The sequence below is a fragment of the Pleurodeles waltl genome, chromosome 4_1, assembly GCF_031143425.1.
Source record: "Pleurodeles waltl isolate 20211129_DDA chromosome 4_1, aPleWal1.hap1.20221129, whole genome shotgun sequence".
Taxonomy (NCBI): Eukaryota; Metazoa; Chordata; class Amphibia; order Caudata; family Salamandridae; genus Pleurodeles; species Pleurodeles waltl.
The window spans coordinates 735,368,905-735,389,576 of record NC_090442.1 but is presented as its reverse complement, the minus strand read 5'-3'; the positions used below and the strand labels follow the sequence as shown (position 1 = coordinate 735,389,576).

Below are 20,672 nucleotides of genomic sequence, written 5' to 3'. Positions count from 1 at the left end.
TTTTCTGTGTGTGTGTTTCTTCTAGCAGTGTATTGAACTCTGCAAGACTAGGTGTAGACCTAGAATTTACACCCAGAATGTACCCTGACCCTAGTTGATGATTGATGCATCCTGCTGGAATGTTGTCGTATCTGCAAGGTCACCCCAATTTCTTTTGCCTGCTTGCTGAACCCTGTGTTTGTTGGCTGTAGAAAAAAGTGCAATTTACCCCACTAACAGGGTTAAAGTGCCTGCACTTCTCCTTTCAGCATGGTAAAATTGGTGTACACCTGATTGGCTTATTTAATTTGCCTACTAGTCCCTAGTATATGGTACCAAGTGAACCAAGGGCCCATAAATTGAATGCTACCAGCACTCACTGTGCCACCCACTGCATTAAAAATGTAACATCTGTCTCCAGGCCTATCATTGTAGCCTGACTGTACAGTTTTAAATTGCATATTTGACCTGTCAAAATAACCCCTTTTAGCAGGCACCCACTTTCCTTCCAAGTATTTATAAGTTACCCCCTAAGTGGTCCGTATTGCCTATAAGACAGGGTTAATGGTATTGAAAAGCAGAGCATGTAAAAGTTTTTGATGTTAAACATGTCCTTCCAGTGACTAGCGGCTCAAAGATATTTTCACTGTATCAAGGGTGGCTGTTCCAAAGGAAAATACTGGGATGCAATAATAAATAGTAATACTGTACCTCTGGTATGGAGCTAGCTAGAAACATAATTAAACTATTATTTTTAATAAAATCCAAATCAGTGGTGTTCAGGCTTTTTTCTAAAAATTATGGAAAAGTAACTGGACACTAATCTGCATGTTTGCTTTCCCACTTCTGTCATCCATTAATTAGCATTTGAATGAGTGAATGTGAAGTGCCTCTCATGAACAAACAATAGGCTGACCTGAATGGGCCGAGATGGCCTCTCTGAATCACACAAAACATGCGGAGTGGGGCTGTGAGGATGTTTTTCGACATTGAAGTGTCAAGTCCTGCTTGAATGTCACATCCTGCTCGACAAGCCTGCCTGTATTTTTTGATAAGACGCTTGGGATGCACTTCAAAGACGCCTCCCCTGTCACAGGCAAATGTTAGCTGACACTTGGGAAGGGCCCTTCTTTTGTCCACCCAGCTGACCATGCTGCAATAGTAGTAGAAGTAGTTTTGACATTATAGTGTCAAATGCTGTTTTACAGGTCAGTTGGGTTTATATATAACATTTAGGGTGCATTTCAAAGGAGGAAAACATGATGTCACAGCAGTTTGTGTGCATTCACTGCTTGATTACTGAAAACTCAGCTTTGTTCTTCTGTACGTCTGCCTCCTCTGAGGCTTTTGTGGGTACAGGGACTGCAAACTGGATTTCAGTGTTATATGTGGGAGGATACCAAGTTTACCATTGTACACTCTTCACAAACACACCCAACCCTCAGAGCCCCAGTTTAGTGTGACTGAAGACTTTGGCCATCTTGCAAATGATCCAAGTGAGTAGGGTTAGCCACAGGGACCTTTACCCCAATGGTTGGGGTATCCCTAGGGGCCATTCCTGCCCACTAGCTTATGCCTGGCATTAATGTGGTATGTCTAGGCACCTACTTCAGAAACACTCCTGGACCTGTGGAAGATCAGTAGAGGGCTGAACCTGCTGTCTGAGACTTGAGAAGAGCCCTAAAGGACTGACTCTGCTCTCCCTCTGTTACTCAGGAGAAAGATATGAACTCCAAGGGTCACAAGGCAGACCTCCTATTCAAGCTAAAGGGATACACCAAGCTACTTTTCTTGCAACTGCCCAGCTGATCAGTGGCAACTGGATCTCCACTCCCTGCCTTCCTGTGAGTGCCTGACCTGAGGTCCTGGGTGCTTTAGAATTATAGTCCTGTGGTTTATTGGGACTTAAGGCAATAAGTAGGAAGGTAAAATCTTTGACCAGAACGAACCTGCTTGGTGTATCTGACCCAGGCTTCATCCTGGTCGGCTTCAAATTGCTCCTGGGTCCCAGTCTATAGTGACCATTGGCTATCATTGGTACTTTGTGCTTCTTGGAGCTACTCCTACTCAAAATGAAAAAAATCATATCTCCGGTTGCCTTTATTGGATTATTGACATTTTGGTGTGTATTGTTTATTACATTTTACTCTATTTATCGAAGTTGTTTTTGTATCAGTTTGTATTTTGACTTCATTACTGATATTAGTACTGCTGGAATACTTTACACCTTGTCTCAAAGTTAAGCCTGTCTACTCTGTGCTCTGTAACTATTGGGGTTGAACTCAGGTTATTTTAGTGACTAAAAGTACTTGCCTCTTCAGCTAATAACCCAATTTAATTTGCATCCATTTTCCAGGTTTCGACAGCTGGAAATGGTTTGCATGAGTACAAGCCAATTACATGCACCCGCTCCCCTTGATGAGGACCATCCCGATTTAATGCTAACATCTAGTTAGACTCTTGCAACTGTTGACTCCTCTCTTTCCTTTCTGTTTAGTGTATTATGTGTGAAATGGAGGTTCCTTTGATGTGAGTGACGTTATTTCGACTTTGCTCCCCATAAAATATGTTCATTTTGTGGGTAACCCCAGCCCCCTTCCTACATTGTGATGTTTCCTTTGTTTATGGGTCGTTTTTGTCTCTGGCTTTGGGCGTTTTACACATCTTAGTCTGCCCAGCAACAAAAAAATCAGTAGCGGTTAATGCTTCTGAGCACCATGGCCTCCTCCCAGTGCATGCTAGCTGAACCAACCAGATGATTCTAGCAAAAGAAGTCTGGACAAAGAACTGAATTGATTTGTGAACCCTTGTAACATCTCAGACAATTTATTGCATTTCCCCCCCCCCCCCCCCCCCCCTAAGTCTTTTCAGACAAGGAAGCCATTTGAATCAATTGAGCAACAGGACTCAAAGGTGGCACCCCCAATGATTCTGACCTGTTGTCCATCAGGCGCCCGTAGGTATAGAAATGCATTGGAACCGGAGCGAGTATGTTACTTACCCTTTGACTTCTAAAGAAACATCCTGCATTTCATTGACAAATGTGTAGACTTGGTAAAGGGCCCCTGTGTTGCTGTAATCATGAGGGCCAGCAGTAGGGTTAGAATCGCTGATCCGTTCTCAGCTGTTGTACCCTCCGAGAAAGAGGTGGGAGTGGGCTGCATGAGGGGAGGGGACCTGTAGACCTGCTAGAAAGACCTGCTTGAGGAGAATGAGCTTGAGGAAGATGCAGTGCTGGTCTGCCCAGCTGCTTACTGTGACCCAACACAAAAAGAACATGTAATCATAACAGAAGCCTGTGGAGAAGCACTGTTTGATTTCAAATTGTTGGCGAGACATCTCTTGTATTGTGTGCATCCACCTCTTGGAGTCAGGCAAGTGGTGAGTATAGCTTGTGACTGTGATACTCGGGTGTAGGAGATGGAAGATGTAAGACTCCTCTGTGAAATTTCGCACTGTCATCTTTGGTGGTGAAGAAACCCTTATGCTTCCTTGGCCCTTGCAGATGGAAGATATGGGACTCCTCTCTGAAATTTCGCACTGTCATCCTTTGTGGCGAAGAAACCCTTACACTTCCTTGGGCCCCCTCATTCATACTACTACATTTACCACAGGGAAATACTAGAATTATTCTACACTCCCATGCTCCTTCACTTGAACTTCTTTGATAGCATCCCATCAACCTTGACTGTTGAGCGACCTATGTATAATTTGGTTGAGGAATCACAGAATTGGTGTAGTAGCTATTCCCTCTGATGTCAAGGTTGCTAGGAGACCTGATTCTTGTGTTACAAGTGACTTACAAACAAACAAACGTGGGTATGTCAAGTTTGTACAAGTGAATACTGTGGGTTGAAGACTTTAATCTGAGGTGTAAATCCATTCCCATTAGCACTGTATGACTTGTGTCGCTTATGTACTTCATTTGCTATGTTAATGTGGGACAGGGGGCTTACTATTGGTAAGTCCTGGTTGCCCACCTCGGTTCCCACCAGAAATTGGCACGACATCTGCACGAAATTTCCAAGAGAAAAGTTCATGTACTTAATTATTACCACTGGAACCTGTGGACGCCCAGTGAATAATTATTGGTATCTGGGATCCCCACTGAGTCATTACTGGAAGCTTTGAGCCTCAAAAATTAGTATAAAAATACAGAAACATGCAATCATCAAACAGGTACACAAACGATGAATTTTTTTATTAAATTTGCAAACATAATTTAAAAAAATTGAATCTAAATTCTAGGGTTAATGGGAAGGTTGGAGCTTTTCTAAATTCAATTGAGGCCGCTCATTGTCCATAATATATTCTATTTTATGTATTTGCACTGCTCCCACAAATCTGAGAATACTAACTTATTTTTTAGCCTCCAGTTTGAAATTCGTTAACATTTACAGAATGTTTCAAAATTTTCAGTTTTACATTCTGATCATTTATGTACTTTTTAATTTTTTTTTTAGCGTTACTTAATTTTGTGAACAGTCGCGGACTGCCTGAGTGTGCTCTGCGGACCTTAAGAGCCCCCCGGACCACAGATTAAGAACCACTGTTTTAGGCAATAGTCTCACTGAACAAAGACCTTTTATTTAATTGTTTTATAATGGCAATGAGTTCTACCCATAACCAACTCCTAAATTAAGCCTGGATTGCTCAACCTTGATGTTCCAAGAATGAGTCCCAAAATAGAAGCCTTTGGACCTTTTTGAGTGTGTGAGTAGTTCACGTACTGTCAGTTTACTCCTTGATCCTCAATCCTTGAATTTTTAAATTGTATCTTTTATACTTTATGTATTGAAGCCTGTCAGACCCCATTTTGGAGATGGAGTCCCTCAAAGTTAGCATTAGCCCATACCATCCTAGCATTGGTACAGTCGAAGGAAATGCCAATATAAGGAACTGTTTTCAGAATGAAACGAGGGCTCGTCTAGAGGGGAAACCGAGTAATGAGGCCATCTTCTATTTGAGGAACTGATGTAAAGGAAATTTAGCTGGAAATCCTAAACATATTTTTAATTGCCATTTTGTGAATAACATGTGATACACTACGTGTGGATACTTTTGGAATGCTGGCTAATCATTTTGCATTGTAAATAGTTTAAACATGATTATAGTCATCTGTTTTTTAAAATGGCCTGAAGGCTCTTTTATAGATGCAAATCTGTAAACAACTTCAGCGAGAAATTGAGGAATAGTGTATCCCATTGTCAAGGAAAGAAAATTGCAGCACGCCTCCTAAGACTCGGGGTGGAAGTCCTTCTCCGAGGCCATGAGTTTACCGTAGGGGTCCACCAAACCTAGACCATAATCTCTACGCATGAATACAACTGTATCTGTTCCCATATGTGCTTTCTAGCACAGGTCAGCACAAAAGTGCATTTCTTTACTTTCATCAGGAGGTTTTGGGTGTGTGTCATGCACTTGAAGCATAACCTGGAGGTATAAACTCAGTTTGAGAAATATCACACAAGAACACGCCATATACAGGGCTTCATTCCACCAAGTTCTGTTTGGTGAACCTCTGCATTACCCAAAGACCGTTCTTCTCAAAGGCAACAGTACCTGTTAACCACTAAGGTGTACCATATTCTGAAAGTAGGCTGCTTTATTTATTGGATCCCTGTGGTTATAAATCTAGTCCATTTAGATGAGTTAACACCATCTGTGGGCAAATTTCATTTTGTGATTTCATAATATTTATTGTTGGAGACCCAGAAATGAATAGTGTACCCCTTATTTTATGATTGTAGTCTAGGTACCTACACTGAAGACCTGTAACTGACGCTTGATGAGCAGCCTTATTCCTGCAACACAAAGAAAGACCACGAGCTCTTTGAAACTGTACATCTGCTCTATTTTGTATCCTGTGTTTCATTTAGACAGTCTTTAAACTCTGCACTAGATGCATCATATGTTTAGTACAGGTGTAAAAGGGAAGGAGTGGTACTACTGAGGTCTTCCGGATATATGAAATGTTGGCTTATGTTGACTGAGCTTTGTATAGCTCTGTATTGCCACTCCTATGGCCTCACAGTGCTGTCTGGCAGCGGTGTTGCTATCAATAGTGCAGTATCGATAGGGCCCAGAGGTCTGAGGGGCCTGCTGCTGTGTTTTATTGCAGACCGGGGTTGGAAGCCCCCTTTCCTTGCTTGCACTGGGGCTCACAGCACCTCTGCTACACCACTGCCTTTGGCCTCCAGCACCCTCATGGCCTGGTTGAAGATTCTGTTACAGACAAGTCCAGTTTCTATTTGAGTGGGACCAACACTAGTGTGGGTGCTGTTCGGATGTCATCTATGTGTTTTGGATGTAGTGTTGCTTAACGTGTTTTACAGAAAAAACGTCCCCTTACTAGCATACCTTTACGGTAAAGCTGCATGAAGGAGCGAACCTCATACTATCTAGAGCTGAAGCACTTGATAGTGGAGAAGTGCTTTGGGGGTTCTTCTCTCGGTTATGCATATTGTGTGAGGCAAAAGTTATGTTTGGAGAATCGCAGATCAGAGCTCATCACTGTTCCTGGAGTGATATCCTAGATGGACACAGATGTGCACATTTGCATACTAACCCTTGTACAAGTAGCTTATTTTATGCAAGTCACTCCTTTAGAGTTGTTGGAATAATGCTGCCATTCTCTCAACTGTACTGTAAGTGAAAGGAAAGACGCCCAGGAATATTCTGTTCCCTGACAGCCACAACGTACTCGTCATGGGCTACATGTACTCAATCCAGACTACTACAGTTTGTTTTGGAGTTCATGAAGATACACCCAGGCTTGGCTAAACAGCATGCCTGCACCTGGTAAGTATGGTTATAGGGTAGAACATAAAGCCATCACTGACCCTATTGGCTGACCTGCCATGAACGGGAAATTAAAACAAGCATTACTTTTTAGAAATGTGTTTACCAACTCTTTCTGGCGTAGAAAAATCCCCAAAAGGGTCACAGCACGAGGAGGCTAAGAAGTGATGAGAAACAAGTTGAATGTTTATTTTCCAATGCGCGGTTTAAAAAGGTGCGACACACATTCACGTAAATCTAGCCTCCTCTGTCGCGTTGATCATAGTGAGCCTACAAAGGCGTGGAAGGGAGGGCGGATAGATTAAATACACTTAAATAGACAGCAGTCGAGCCCACCTTTTTGTCTGTGGAATTAAAACGGTGTAGGCATGATATATCGTGGGCAAAATCTGTAAAGTAACCGAAGGACGCACTCCCCTGACAACCCACCCTTTGCTGCTGCTTCCTAACTACAGAGTTTAGTAAATCATTGGCCTCGCAGTCCTCAAAGAGCTGGTGTGGAGGCAATAGAGGTGTAAAAGCACTGCAGGAGTGTGGCTCGCTTTGGGGTGTTCATTTAGGATACGGTTCTGATTTATATTTTTTAATACAGGTAATGAGCTTTAAAAAAAAAAAAATATAGAAAAAGGCAACAGTGTTGAATACTCGGCAGGCAGTCATTTGAGGTGATCAGTGCTGTTAGCGACCACAGAGCTGCTTAGCTGGTAAATTGTGTCGTGGCCTCATCCTCTTTTGGCTGATGGTTCCTCCTGTTCTTGGAATGGATTCACAAACGAAAGGTGACCACTGCCTTCATAACTCTGATGCGTCTTGTCGTTGGCAGACATTAGATGGTTCTCGGGGAATCAGTTGTGGCAAGGAGTTCGAATTAATGTTAAGCAAATGTTGGCTAAGCCAATAGGTGTCACCTATGTGAGAGCTATCAGCTTTGTCAATGTTTCAAGCCATGTTCTACAGCAGCTCGGCTGCTGTGCACACGATTGAAATGTTTTAAAAAGAAGCTCTATGACACAGCTAATGTTGACTTTTTCGTAGCGATTGTTTTAAAAATATACTTTCAACGATGGTACACAGCAGCCGAGCTGCTGTATAACATCACTGAAAAACATTAACCAAACCAGTAAATCTCTCATAGATAGGACCTGTTGACTTTGCCAGTGCTTGTATTGTAAAGGAGGCCGTACTGATGCAAGAAATGTTGGGCCTGTCCTATAGTGAGGGTTACTTTAACTGCTCCTGCCTGTGCTGAGCGTGTTGTTTGTACATGAAGGCGGCAAATGCCCTGTGCTGCAATTTACTGCTGTGTGCAGCAACATAAAGCGCTATAGTACTTTGGTAAGTGTGCTGTGCGTCACAGCTGTGTGCTAGAAGCTCTACAGTTAGTTGAGTATGGTGGCCAACACTGCACTAAAGGATGCTGCAGCGTGCTGCTATTGCCTGGCTTGCATCTTTCACATCTGCACTGGAGAAACAACATGAAATATATATATATATATATATATATATATATATATATATATATATATATATATACACGAAACTACCGCGGATTCTGAAATAACAAAAATATGCTATGGCTGTTAGAGAACTTCTTCTCGCACCAAGGACATTAGGGCTAGGTGTCGATCATCTTTGGACTTGCATCTCCTCCACCTGATGTGCAGGTATTTACAGATTACCATTTACATAGCATCCAAGGTACAGTAAGTTGTCTGATGTCCTAAAAATGGTGGTTTTTCTACCTAGCTTAATGCTGGTTGGTTTGTGGGCCTGCTAGGATTCGAACCCATGAAGTTCAAATCCCATTAAGAACTTTGTAGCTAGGCCTCAGTACACTGATCTTTCTTGCCCACTGCCTGTGTGAGTTAATTGTGCTGCACTTAACATTATATAAAAAAATATTTGTATAAGCTTATTTGGTAGACTTTCCATTTCAGGCATTTGATACGTTGGAATGGGGGAATCCGTAGTCCCAAAACAATATGTTTTTCAAGTTTATTGTTTTGAATTGTGCCAGTTCACCAACAAGAAGGCATTTTGAGCTATGATATGGCCAGTGTAGCATGTAGCGTTGAATAAAATGTCCCTAATAACTCTTCTAGTATGGACACTCCTGGATCAGTAGCCTCCTAAAAATCTGTGTATGGCTCTCCCTCGACCTGTCGGAATAGCACTCACCCAATCCTTATTAACTCCTGTTCAGAGGCATTTTAAAGCTTGGGCATAGAGGGCCTCTGCCCAGGGCCCCCACCTTCCAATGCTCTCCCTGTAAAGTGAGCTGTACAGTCGAAATTCCTGCTATAATACTGTTCTTCATTTAAAAAAAAGAAAAAAAATCTATTTTGAATTATGTCCATGTTTATTAATACCACTGACTTGAATACACATTCAGCTCCATCGTTTTGCCTTGCGCCATGATTGCTCCTGTTTTTGTCCGATCTGTTTTCTGTTTCAAGAAGTCAAGTGTCTTTAAACAATCTTAAAATTAATAGTTTTCCTGATCAAGATCGGTCCATTATCCAGATCGATCAAGTAGTGATTTGCCCACAACTGTCCCATGATCTAATGTTGGCCCTCAACCCTTGGAATAATGTATTGGGTGAAGTGTGTAATTGGGTTAGGTCGTTGGGTGGCAGGGACATAAGATGCCAGACCTCTGGAACGGGGTCTATCTTGTATGGTGCAGAGTTGTGCTTGTGTTGGAAGGTTTTTGTAGGGCTTTGATGATTGGTGTGGTCCAACTTGCTAATTCTTCGATCTTCTGTTTTTCGCAGAATGAAAGAGTGGTGGGTCCAAGTTGGGCTTCTGACGGTGCCCTTAATTGCAGTGTACCTTCACATCCCTCCGCCAAACTTGTCCCCAGCCCTCCATACCTGGAGGTCATCTGGGGCATTCTTCACTTTTAAAAATCAACGTATTTTCTATCAAGGTAAGTCGCAGCCCATTTTTTCATGAATGACCCAATACCCCCCTAATTATTGTATAACATGAACTCTTTCATTTGGTCCCTAAATTGAGTTTTGCTCTTATTTATGTAAACAATTGTGTTTGTTTCCTAATTTGCTCAGAGCTCCCAGAACATATCATATCCAAACTCCTAATGCTCTTCAGCCGCTAGTGACTATCTTGTATTCTTCCCTCTCCTCACCATATCCATGGTCCCATAAAAGAACAAGCACACTATTGCTTCTGCTTTGCAAAAGTGCGTACATGGATTCGTGTTTGATGGGTGCTGTTTAGTTTACATGCATAAATTCTCTGTGTGAAACTGTTTGTGGCTCACTGTATAGCCCCTTAGCTATGTTGTGGTTCATGACATCCCAAGCAAAGTGAAGAACTGGCCTAGTTGCAATGCTACTGAAATAATGCACTGTGTACAAGCCAGTTAATACAGTTCATATCGAGTACTTTCTCTATCTTGTGATATTTCACATCTTGTGACGAATGCCCTTGCATGGCTTGCAGATCCACATGTCATTGCCGTCTGTGTTGCATTGGCCACAGGAGATCTTGACTTATTGTGGCAGGTAGAGGGTGTGTTAGAGTTTATAGCCTTGAAGGAAGCACAGCAGGTCCTGAAATAAATTGAAGGTGAAAGCTACAATACCACTTTTAACTGGGAGGGAGAAGCAGAAGCCTTGTTTGTTTCCAGGAGGGTTCAGGTAAGAAAAGGATGGAAGGAAGATCCTGCCGCCTCCAACTTATTGGTTGACCTTGTTATGGGTCAGCCAATGAGGGGAGGATCTTTTTTACCTCGTCACAGAGTGGGATGGTGTGAGAAAGTAGCCTCTTTCTAGCCTTGTTACCCCCACTTTTGGCCTGTTTGTGAGTGTATGTCAGGGTGTTTTCACTGTCTCACTGGGATCCTGCTAGCCAGGGCCCAGTGCTCATAGTGAAAACCCTATGTTTTCAGTATGTTTGTTATGTGTCACTGGGACCCTGCTAGTCAGGACCCCAGTGCTCATAAGTTTGTGGCCTATATGTATGTGTTCCCTGTGTAGTGCCTAACTGTCTCACTGAGGCTCTGCTAATCAGAACCTCAGTGGTTATGCTCTCTCATTTCTTTCAAATTGTCACTAACAGGCTAGTGACCAATTTTACCAATTTACATTGGCTTACTGGAACACCCTTATAATTCCCTAGTATATGGTACTGAGGTACCCAGGGTATTGGGGTTCCAGGAGATCCCTATGGGCTGCAGCATTTCTTTTGCCACCCATAGGGAGCTCTGACAATTCTTACACAGGCCTGCCACTGCAGCCTGAGTGAAATAACGTCCACGTTATTTCACAGCCATTTTACACTGCACTTAAGTAACTTATAAGTCACCTATGTGTCTAACCTTTACCTGGTAAAGGTTAGGTGCAAAGTTACTTAGTGTGAGGGCACCCTGGCACTAGCCAAGGTGCCCCCACATTGTTCAGAGCCAATTCCCTGAACTTTGTGAGTGCGGGACACCATTACACGCGTGCACTACATATAGGTCACTACCTATATGTAGCTTCACAATGGTAACTCCGAATATGGCCATATAACATGTCTATGATCATGGAATTGCCCCCTCTATGCCATCCTGGCATAGTTGGCACAATCCCATGATCCCAGTGGTCTGTAGCACAGACCCTGGTACTGCCAAACTGCCCTTCCTGGGGTTTCACTGCAGCTGCTGCTGCTGCCAACCCCTCAGACAGGCATCTGCCCTCCTGGGGTCCAGCCAGGCCTGGCCCAGGATGGCAGAACAAAGAACTTCCTCTGAGAGAGGGTGTGACACCCTCTCCCTTTGGAAAATGGTGTGAAGGCAGGGGAGGAGTAGCCTCCCCCAGCCTCTGGAAATGCTTTGTTGGGCACAGATGTGCCCAATTCTGCATAAGCCAGTCTACACCGGTTCAGGGGACCCCTTAGCCCTGCTCTGGCGCGAAACTGGACAAAGGAAAGGGGAGTGACCACTCCCCTGACCTGCACCTCCCCTGGGAGGTGTCCAGAGCTCCTCCAGTGTGCTCCAGACCTCTGCCATCTTGGAAACAGAGGTGCTGCTGGCACACTGGACTGCTCTGAGTGGCCAGTGCCACCAGGTGACGTCAGAGACTCCTTGTGATAGGCTCCTTCAGGTGTTGCTAGCCTATCCTCTCTCCTAGGTAGCCAAACCCTCTTTTCTGGCTATTTAGGGTCTCTGTCTCTGGGGAAACTTTAGATAACGAATGCAAGAGCTCATCCGAGTTCCTCTGCATCTCTCTCTTCACCTTCTGCCAAGGAATCGACTGCTGACCGCGCTGGAAGCCTGCAAACCTGCAACATAGTAGCAAAGACGACTACTGCAACTCTGTAACGCTGATCCTGCCGCCTTCTCGACTGTTTTCCTGCTTGTGCATGCTGTGGGGGTAGTCTCCCTCCTCTCTGCACCAGAAGCTCCGAAGAAATCTCCCGTGGGTCGACGGAATCTTCCCCCTGCAACCGCAGGCACCAAAAAGCTGCATTACCGGTCCCTTGGGTCTCCTCTCAGCACGACAAGCGAGGTCCTTCGAATCCAGCAACTCTGTCCAAGTGACCCCCACAGTCCAGTGACTCTTCAGTCCAAGTTTGGTGGAGGTAAGTCCTTGCCTCACCTCGCTGGGCTGCATTGCTGGGAACCGCGACTTTTGCAGCTACTCCGGCCCCTGTGCACTTCCGGCGGAAATCCTTTGTGCACAGCCAAGCCTGGGTCCACGGCACTCTAACCTGCATTGCACGACTTTCTAAGTTGGTCTCCGGCGACGTGGGACTCCTTTGTGTAACTTCGGGTGAGCACCGTTTCACGCATCCTCGTAGTGCCTGTTTCTGGCACTTCTCCGGGTGCTACCTGCTGCTAAGAGGGCTCCTTGTCTTGCTCGACGTCCCCTCTACCTCCTGGTCCAATTTGCGACCTCCTGGTCCCTCCTGGGCCACAGCAGCGTCCAAAAACGCTAACCGCACGATTTGCAGCTAGCAAGGCTTGTTGGCGTTCTTTCGGCGGGAAAACACTTCTGCACGACTCTACAAGGCGAGAGGGATCCGTCCTCCAAAGGGGAAGTCTCTAGCCCTTTGCGTTCCTGCAGAAACCGCAGCTTCTTCTGTCCAGTAGAAGCTTCTTTGCACCCGCAGCTGGCATTTCCTGGGCATCTGCCCTTCTCCGACTTGCTTGTGACTTTTGGACTTGGTCCCCTTGTTCCACAGGTACCCTAGATTGGAAATCCACAGTTGTTGCATTGTTGGTTTGTGTCTTTCCTGCATTATTCCTCTAACACGACTTCTTTGTCCTTAGGGGAACTTTAGTGCACTTTGCACTCACTTTTCAGGGTCTTGGGGAGGGTTATTTTTCTAACTCTCACTATTTTCTAATAGTCCCAGCGACCCTCTACAAGGTCACATAGGTTTGGGGTCCATTCGTGGTTCGCATTCCACTTTTGGAGTATATGGTTTGTGTTGCCCCTATCCCTATGTTTCCCCATTGCATCCTATTGTAACTATACATTGTTTGCACTGTTTTCTAAGACTATACTGCATATTTTTGCTATTGTGTATATATATCTTGTGTATATTTCCTATCCTCTCACTGAGGGTACACTCTAAGATACTTTGGCATATTGTCATAAAAATAAAGTACCTTTATTTTTAGTATAACTGTGTATTGTGTTTTCTTATGATATTGTGCATATGACACTAAGTGGTACTGTGGTAGCTTCACACGTCTCCTAGTTCAGCCTAAGCTGCTCTGCTAAGCTACCATTATCTATCAGCCTAAGCTGCTAGACACCCTATACACTAATAAGGGATAACTGGGCCTGGTGCAAGGTGCAAGTACCCCTTGGTACTCACTACAAGCCAGTCCAGCCTCCTACAGATGGTGTCTGGGAGAGTTGCTGACCGCAACCCAGTCTGTGACGAGCATCACCGATGGACAGTCTACCCTAGCTGCTTCAGTGCTCAATACTGAGACAACCAGGTCTGAGTTTATCAGTGACATTACTTCTCAATATGAGCGAGAGACTCACAGAAGACTTTGCTGGGCTGTGAAATCTTCAGCCAGGCACATTTTAGCTCTAGTAGTTAGGCGCCTGTGCATTTAGCACATGTGCAGCACTTTGCTGCCTTACCCAAACATGAATAGTGTCTATCAGGCTGACCTTTGCTCAACCTGACACATTCTTTGTGGCAGGCAGGGGGCCCATCCGCCCTTAATGACAAGCCACGGCTGCTACTGGATCATTCCATTCTTTGGGTAATAATGTTTCTATAACTTTCCTGGATATGCGGCCCAAAGGTCAAGGTTATTATGCCTATTTAAAAGACCACATATCGCACTGATGCAAAATTTGAAGTTCATATTTTTTACAACTCCCCCAGAAAACTGTCATCTGCAGAGTTTGCAAGTCAAATTCCCACCAGACCAATATAATCTCATCACCCACTAGCAGGTATCTGTGCTCTGGAGAAAGGTTAGGCAGCTACACCCTGTGTAAAATGATCTGCTCACTGATGGTGGCAAAGGTCTGGAATATAGAGATGCTCACGGTGTGTAGCAAATGCTTCTGTAGTATCTATGACGTGAGTCAGTAAATGGCCGCTCCCATCTCATCATTATCTGTGTCTTTCTCTGCTGTAGTTATAATGCCAGCAACCTGTTCAAAGCCCCATCTCCCCCCCACCCCCAAAAAAATACTCATAATGCCACCATTTGTTTTGCGAGGGCTTGATCTGCCTTAGTGGCGGGAAGCACTTTGTGGGAGAACTTTGCCTTCTCTAACCTCGTCCACAGTGGATCCGAAGTGCTGTTAGCATAGAGTTTAAACACATCTCTTGTTGTACACTCTAGCTTGCCTTGTTCAAGGTTCATGTCTCTATTCGCTATTGCAGTATTGCACAGACCCATCCAGGCTTCCTGCAGTAGTTGAGACAAAGAAGTTTGGTCTTAACACCAAATCATCAAGAGGAGGAAGTGAGAAGCAACTGAAAGGGATTTACTCAGTTTCCCATGCATAATCAGACAAGCATTTGCAATGCAACGGGTCTCGCGTTTGCTCATGTTAGAGCTGATCGTGTTGTAAACTCCTAACCCGACTTTTCATCTATCGGCAAAAGTGCTTTTATGTAGGGAACCCAAAAAAGTGAAAATAACTGTGCAAAGCGCTCGACTTCTGCCAAGCGAAATCGCGCTAGGAAAATAGAGAAAAAAGTAGTCCACGATCCGACAGAAAACAGCGAGCCTCGCATGTTTTCTGTATTTGGTCGCTGCGCTCGAGGAGGGCTAACCACCGGAAAAGGCATGACGTGTGCATGCCTTCCACTAATGAAAGCAAGCAGATTTTACTAGGCAAGCCCACGAACCAATGAAACACACTGACATGACGTCGACAGGGCTCCGAGCCCTTTTCTAGTAACTAAAGCGTCTCGCTGCAATACGCATGCGCGAGCGCATGCAACGCAGGCTCGACCCTAAAAAATCAAAAAGGAGTGAATCCACACCATACTAGGATTCCAAGACTCCTCATTGTTAGTTAAAAAAAATAATAATATTGACCCTCAATAGCTAGTTTCTGCCAGTGTTCATCTTAACTATTGGTGTACTCGTAGCTCTAGCATCATCATCCGGTCTTACCTCCACCAGGAGAAAGAGTCTGTTGACTCAGAAAAATGGTGGGAATCTTTGAGTGAAATGTGCAGTGATATTAAAATTACCTACTATCCCTAAAATTCGTACTATTTATTCACAAGCATGGATAGGGGTAAGGTTAAAATAAAGTGTGATGTGTAGGGGTTAGACTATTTCCTCCACATCTAAAAATCAGTCAATATGTTTCAGCCTACTTGTGCCAAACGGTTGTCTATTTTCCTCAGGGCCATAAATGTACTTCTTTCAGACCCCTTTGTGCACCCATTAGGCCCTGTTGGAGCCAAAAAAGCAAGCATACTGACTTTGTTTTGGACTACAGCAGATAAATACTATTCCTGCAAGGCAAAAACACATGTATATCAACATCACTCAACTCAGAACCTGGGGAGGGAGACTCGATATGAGGCTCCCAATCTGGATGCAGACAACACCGTTGTGTGTACTTTTTACATAGCAGTTCTCTGTAGCCATCTCACTGTGGGACACTCATTCACCTGGTTGCCATTTATTCAAAGTATGAAATCGCGACCACCTGTTCATAAAATAGCTTGTATGCATGACCCATATAGAGAGTTCTCAGTAAAGAAGCTGTTATGGAAAGATTCCATTCTCCCAGTTTTCATCAGCAGAGGGAAACTTCTTACAAAACTCGGTTTCCTCTTGAGAATCCCTTTAGTATGTTAATAGAACCTCATTTGGTCGCATTGTTGTAAAATACTGGGACAATAATAGAGGTTTTATTAACATTCTGAAGGGATGAGGCTCCCTCCCCAGATTCTGAGTTTAGGGGTGGAAGACATTAATATTCACTTATGAAATAGACATGAACGTATTAGTGGTTGGGACTGGTATGCCCCCCCCCCCCTGTTGCCCCCTATTCTTGATGTTGATATACATGTGTTAGTCTTGCAGGGAAAAATATTTCTCTGCTGTAGTCCAAAACAAGGTCAGTGTGCTTGTATTTTTTAAGCACCAACAGGAAAGGGTCCTATTGGGTGCACAAAGGGTTCTGAAAAAATAACATTTATGGTCCTGAGGAATGCCGACGACCATCTGGCACAAGTAGGCTGAAACATGTTGACCGCTTGTTTAGATGTGGAAGATATATAGTCTATCCCTTACACATAACACTTTCTTTTAAGCTTACCGCCATCCCTGCTTGTGAATAAATAGTAGGTTAGTAGGTAATTTTAATCTCACTGCACTTTTCACTCACAGATCCCACCATATCTCTGAGTCAACAGACTCTCCCTCCTGGTGGAGGTAAGACCCAATGATGATGCTAGGGCTACAAGTATGCCAATAGGTAAGATGACCACTGACAGAAACTAGTTATTGAGGGATAATATTTTTTTTTTTTTAAATAACGTTGATGAGTCTTTGGACTCCTAGTATGGTGTGGATTGACTCCTTTTTGATATTTTCGGATCTCAATTAGTCCCTTTGTAATGCACTTCATTGGCCAGCAGTTTGTCTTTGTGGTTGGAATTTTATGCTTACTTGTTTGCATCTATCACAGTGCTAAGAGAATACGAGACGTTTTGCAAGGAAAGAAGTGTGAAAGCTTACCCTGCAGTTCCCCTAATCCTAGGCTACGAGACAGAGTAGCGGGCCTGAGGCCGCTAGACCCATCTCCAAAAAGTAACGATAAAGATAGAGAACAAGAGCTTGGTGTATTTCTGTGCATTCTTAGTTGTCACCAGCCCATATATTGAATCAACACCACGCACTAGACATGGCCTTTCCTTTCTCAAGACCTGTTAGAATGGCCCAATAAAAGCGGCGTTGGCACAGAGCACTCCACCCAACCCAGAGTTAAAAAACATATGGAGTAGAAAAAAAGAAAAGCATTGTGGGCAAGATGCACCGAAAAACGGAATGGAGATTCGGTCCTCTGCCTTGACCTAATTTCAACTGTAGAGGTGCCACCAGCTCACACTCAATCCCCTGTCTCCTAGCCCAGCACAACAAGAGATCGCACTACCACAGCCTCCAAACAAGAATTGGCAAAGACAATAGGTCTTGCCTCTGGGACATATTGGTTCTGCCGTGCTGCACAGCATCCTAGATGCTGCATGTCTAAAGAGTTAAAAAAAAATAAAAAATCTTTTGACCCGGCTAAAAAAAGAAAAAAGGCTGTGTCATTTTGTAGGCACGCACATGCGTGGTGTGCATGCTTACAAAATAACTCAGCTGCTTATGTTTCTTTTCCATTAGTGATCCAAGTTAGAACGTAACTAGGACGAACAAATATGCAACACAAAAGGGTTTATTTGTAAAGCAAGTTGGGTGAAGCAGGACAGCAAAGATGAAGCAACAGAGGGTGAAAGCAGCACAGGGAATCTGTGGGGGGGTGGGGGGGTGAACAACACAGGGTGTGGTGGGTAGAAAAAAACAGGGGTGGGTGGAATCGACAGGCCACAGGCTGCAGGGAGTCAAACAACAGAGAGATAAAAGTGGAGATCTAGGGGTGGGGGAGCAAACAGGCAAAAGAGAGCAATATGAAGTTGGTTGGAGAAGCACACGGGCAGAAAGCAACTCTGGGGAAGCAGAGGAGAAGCACACGGGCAAGAGGGAGGAACACTGGAGCATGGCGAAGTAGGAAAAAAGTACACCAGTGGGGCAGCCAGAAAATACATGCACTCTCGAGGCGTGCTTCAGCCAAAAGATAAAAGTAGCACCTGAAAACTGAGCAGTGGAAGAACTGTGTCCATGCCCTCTGTGCGAGGGCCAAACACATGAAGAGAAAGGAAAGCCCACACAGGCGAATGAATAATAAGTGAGCAAATGAGTGACAAAGCCAATCAGTAGTAGGCAATGGACGGGCTCTAAACCTAAGTTATTCTAAGGTAGCAATACCTCTTGCAACAGGCAGAGCATGTGCAGTTTAATAGATGAGACCTAAGCATATCCAAAAAGAGATAACAAGCCTTGTCAAAGCCTATAGGTCTTGCCTTCAAAAGGAGATCCCTGAGCTACTTGCTTTGACATTTAACATGTTATTACATTTGTGATGTCATAAGTAGTCCATGGTGGGGTGCAAGTTATAGTTCGCGCAGTAAACTATAACCTAGTTTTTTGTTTGCTTTTTAAACAATAGTTTTTGAATTATTTCAACATCTATCTTTAACATCACTTCAATCTTTGTTTTTTTTTTTCTCTGAATTTCTTGGTCTTTTTAAGGTAAGTTAAAATCTTATTACCTTATCTAACTATAAAGTCACTTTAACCTTTGTTTTTTTTTTCAGTAGAAAAATAATTACATTACCTAGCGGGGGACGCCACTAGATAGGTATAGTTAGGACCATGTTTCCATAAAAAAAGCATTTTTGGACTTGCCTAAATCTTTGCACTGTTTGACGAATCTTCACAAAATTTTCCAAAAAAAGTGCTGCAGTGATTATTGTTACGCATGGAAAGTTTTGGGGTGATCCATCAAGCAGGGGCTGAGGAAAAAAAAAGGGGGCGGGGTAAAAAAAGTTGCATTTACCCATGTTACTTCCCGCAGGACCTTTAGACAGCCCGAACTACTGGATGGAATTACACCAAATTTGACAGAAAGCTAGCTGTCGGTACTCAGATTATGCTTTCACTTATTTGGTGTAAATCTATTAAGTAGTTTTGGAGATATTAAAGGGAAACTAATTTTGTGTGTCTAGGGTGATGGATCCATTACGATGACTTCGCGAAGATTAAGAGCTCCTGCATGGAAATGCACAGCTCTGATTGACTACCAACACTTCAAAACAGGAAGTGTTGGCAGCCATATTTGAATTCAGCTTCAGCTGAGTCCCCCAAAAAAAAGTTGGAGGAAAAAAAAAACGGCCAGGGTATGGACCCCTTAGCTCTGGTGCTGGGGTCCAAGAGGGACCCCGCCAGGGCAAAAAAGCAATTTATAATTTCTTTTTTTTAAATTGAAGCAATTTGCGATTATGTAGAAAACTCACAGAAATGCCAGATGCTGGCGTCATGGAACGAGTCCGTAGAGTGTGGTGGGAGATGGTGTTGAAGGCGGCGGACAGGTCGAGAAAGAGGAGGGCTGCGGTCTCACCCCTGTCTAGGAGGATGTGAATGTCATCTGTGGCTGCGAGGAGGGAGGTTTCGGTGCTGTGGTTGCTCTGGAAGCCTGACTGTGAAGGATCCAGGGTTTTGTTGTCTTCGATGTGTTTGGTGAGTTGTCTGTTGACAGCTTTTTCGATGACGTTCGCTAGAAAGGGGAGCAGAGAGATGGTCTGGAAGTTCTTGAGGCCATCTGGGTCTGCGGTCGGCATCTTCAATAAGGGGTTGATTTTGGCATGTTTCCAGGTTTTTGGTAAGGTGGCTGTTTGGAAGGAGCGGTCGATGATGTGCCGGAGTTTGGGAGTGATGGCGCTGTCTGCTTTGTTGGAGATGTGTTGGGGGTAGGGGTCTTTGAGTGAGCCAGAGAGGATGGAGTTCATGATGTTGAGGGTTTCTTCGATGTTGGACCAACAAAGTAGATGGCGGGGGTTCAGAGAGGCTTGAGCTGGCAAGCTCTCGTAGATGTCTGAGATCTTGCGGTGGAAGTAGTTGGAGAGGTTGTTGCAGAGTTCTTGGGAGGGGGGGATGTCCATGGAGTTCGCTCTGGGGTTGGACAGTTCGCTGATGATCGCAAAGTGCTCTTTGCTGTTGTGTGCATTGTTGTTGATGCGTTTCTGGAAGGTGTTCCTCTTGGTGGCCCTAATGAGTTGGTGGTGGGTGTTTATGGCTTTTTTGAAGGCTTTGTGGTTGGTGGGGGTCCTGTCGGTGCGCCATTTTCTTTCAAGGCGTCTGCAGTTTTGTTTGGATTCCTTGAGGAACCAATTGGCTTTCGTTGCTGTGCGTCTGTTGGAGAGTTTGTTGATGAGGGCTAAGGTGTTGGCGCAGTCTGAGATCCAGTTGTTGAGGTCTAAGGCAGCTGTGTTCGCATCAAGGTTGTCTCGGGGGGGGTGAATTATTGAGGCTGGTGGATAGCTGGTCCTTGGTTATCTTGTTCCAGCGCCTGCGGGGGTCGGAGGTCGGGGAGCGAGGTGCTGGTTGGGTGGTTTGCTGAAGGTGAAGTGGATGCAGCAGTGGTCAGTCCATTGAAGTTCGATGGTGTGGGTGACAGAAATGTGGTTGCTTGCGGTGAAGATGGGGTCGAGTGTGTGTCCGGCCGAGTGGGTGGGTGAAGTGATGAGTTGCTTGAGTTCAAGGTTGGTGAGGTTTTCGAGCAGCTTGGTGGAGTTGTTGTCGTTGGGGTTCACCAGGTGGAAGTTGAGATCCCTGA

General features: G+C 44.4%; 1 protein-coding gene across 5 annotated transcripts in view; it reads left to right on the top strand.

Moving 5' to 3' along the window:
* The window catches only part of MEST (mesoderm specific transcript), a 242,924-nt gene that overhangs the window by 51,178 nt on the left and 171,074 nt on the right, over positions 1–20,672 (top strand). For all 5 annotated transcript variants that reach the window (XM_069229322.1, XM_069229323.1, XM_069229324.1 and 2 more), the window contains one exon: positions 9,555–9,709. In XM_069229322.1, coding sequence (XP_069085423.1) covers positions 9,556–9,709 — 154 coding nt within the window. In that variant the 5' untranslated portion in view covers position 9,555. The remainder of the gene's footprint in view (positions 1–9,554; positions 9,710–20,672) is intronic.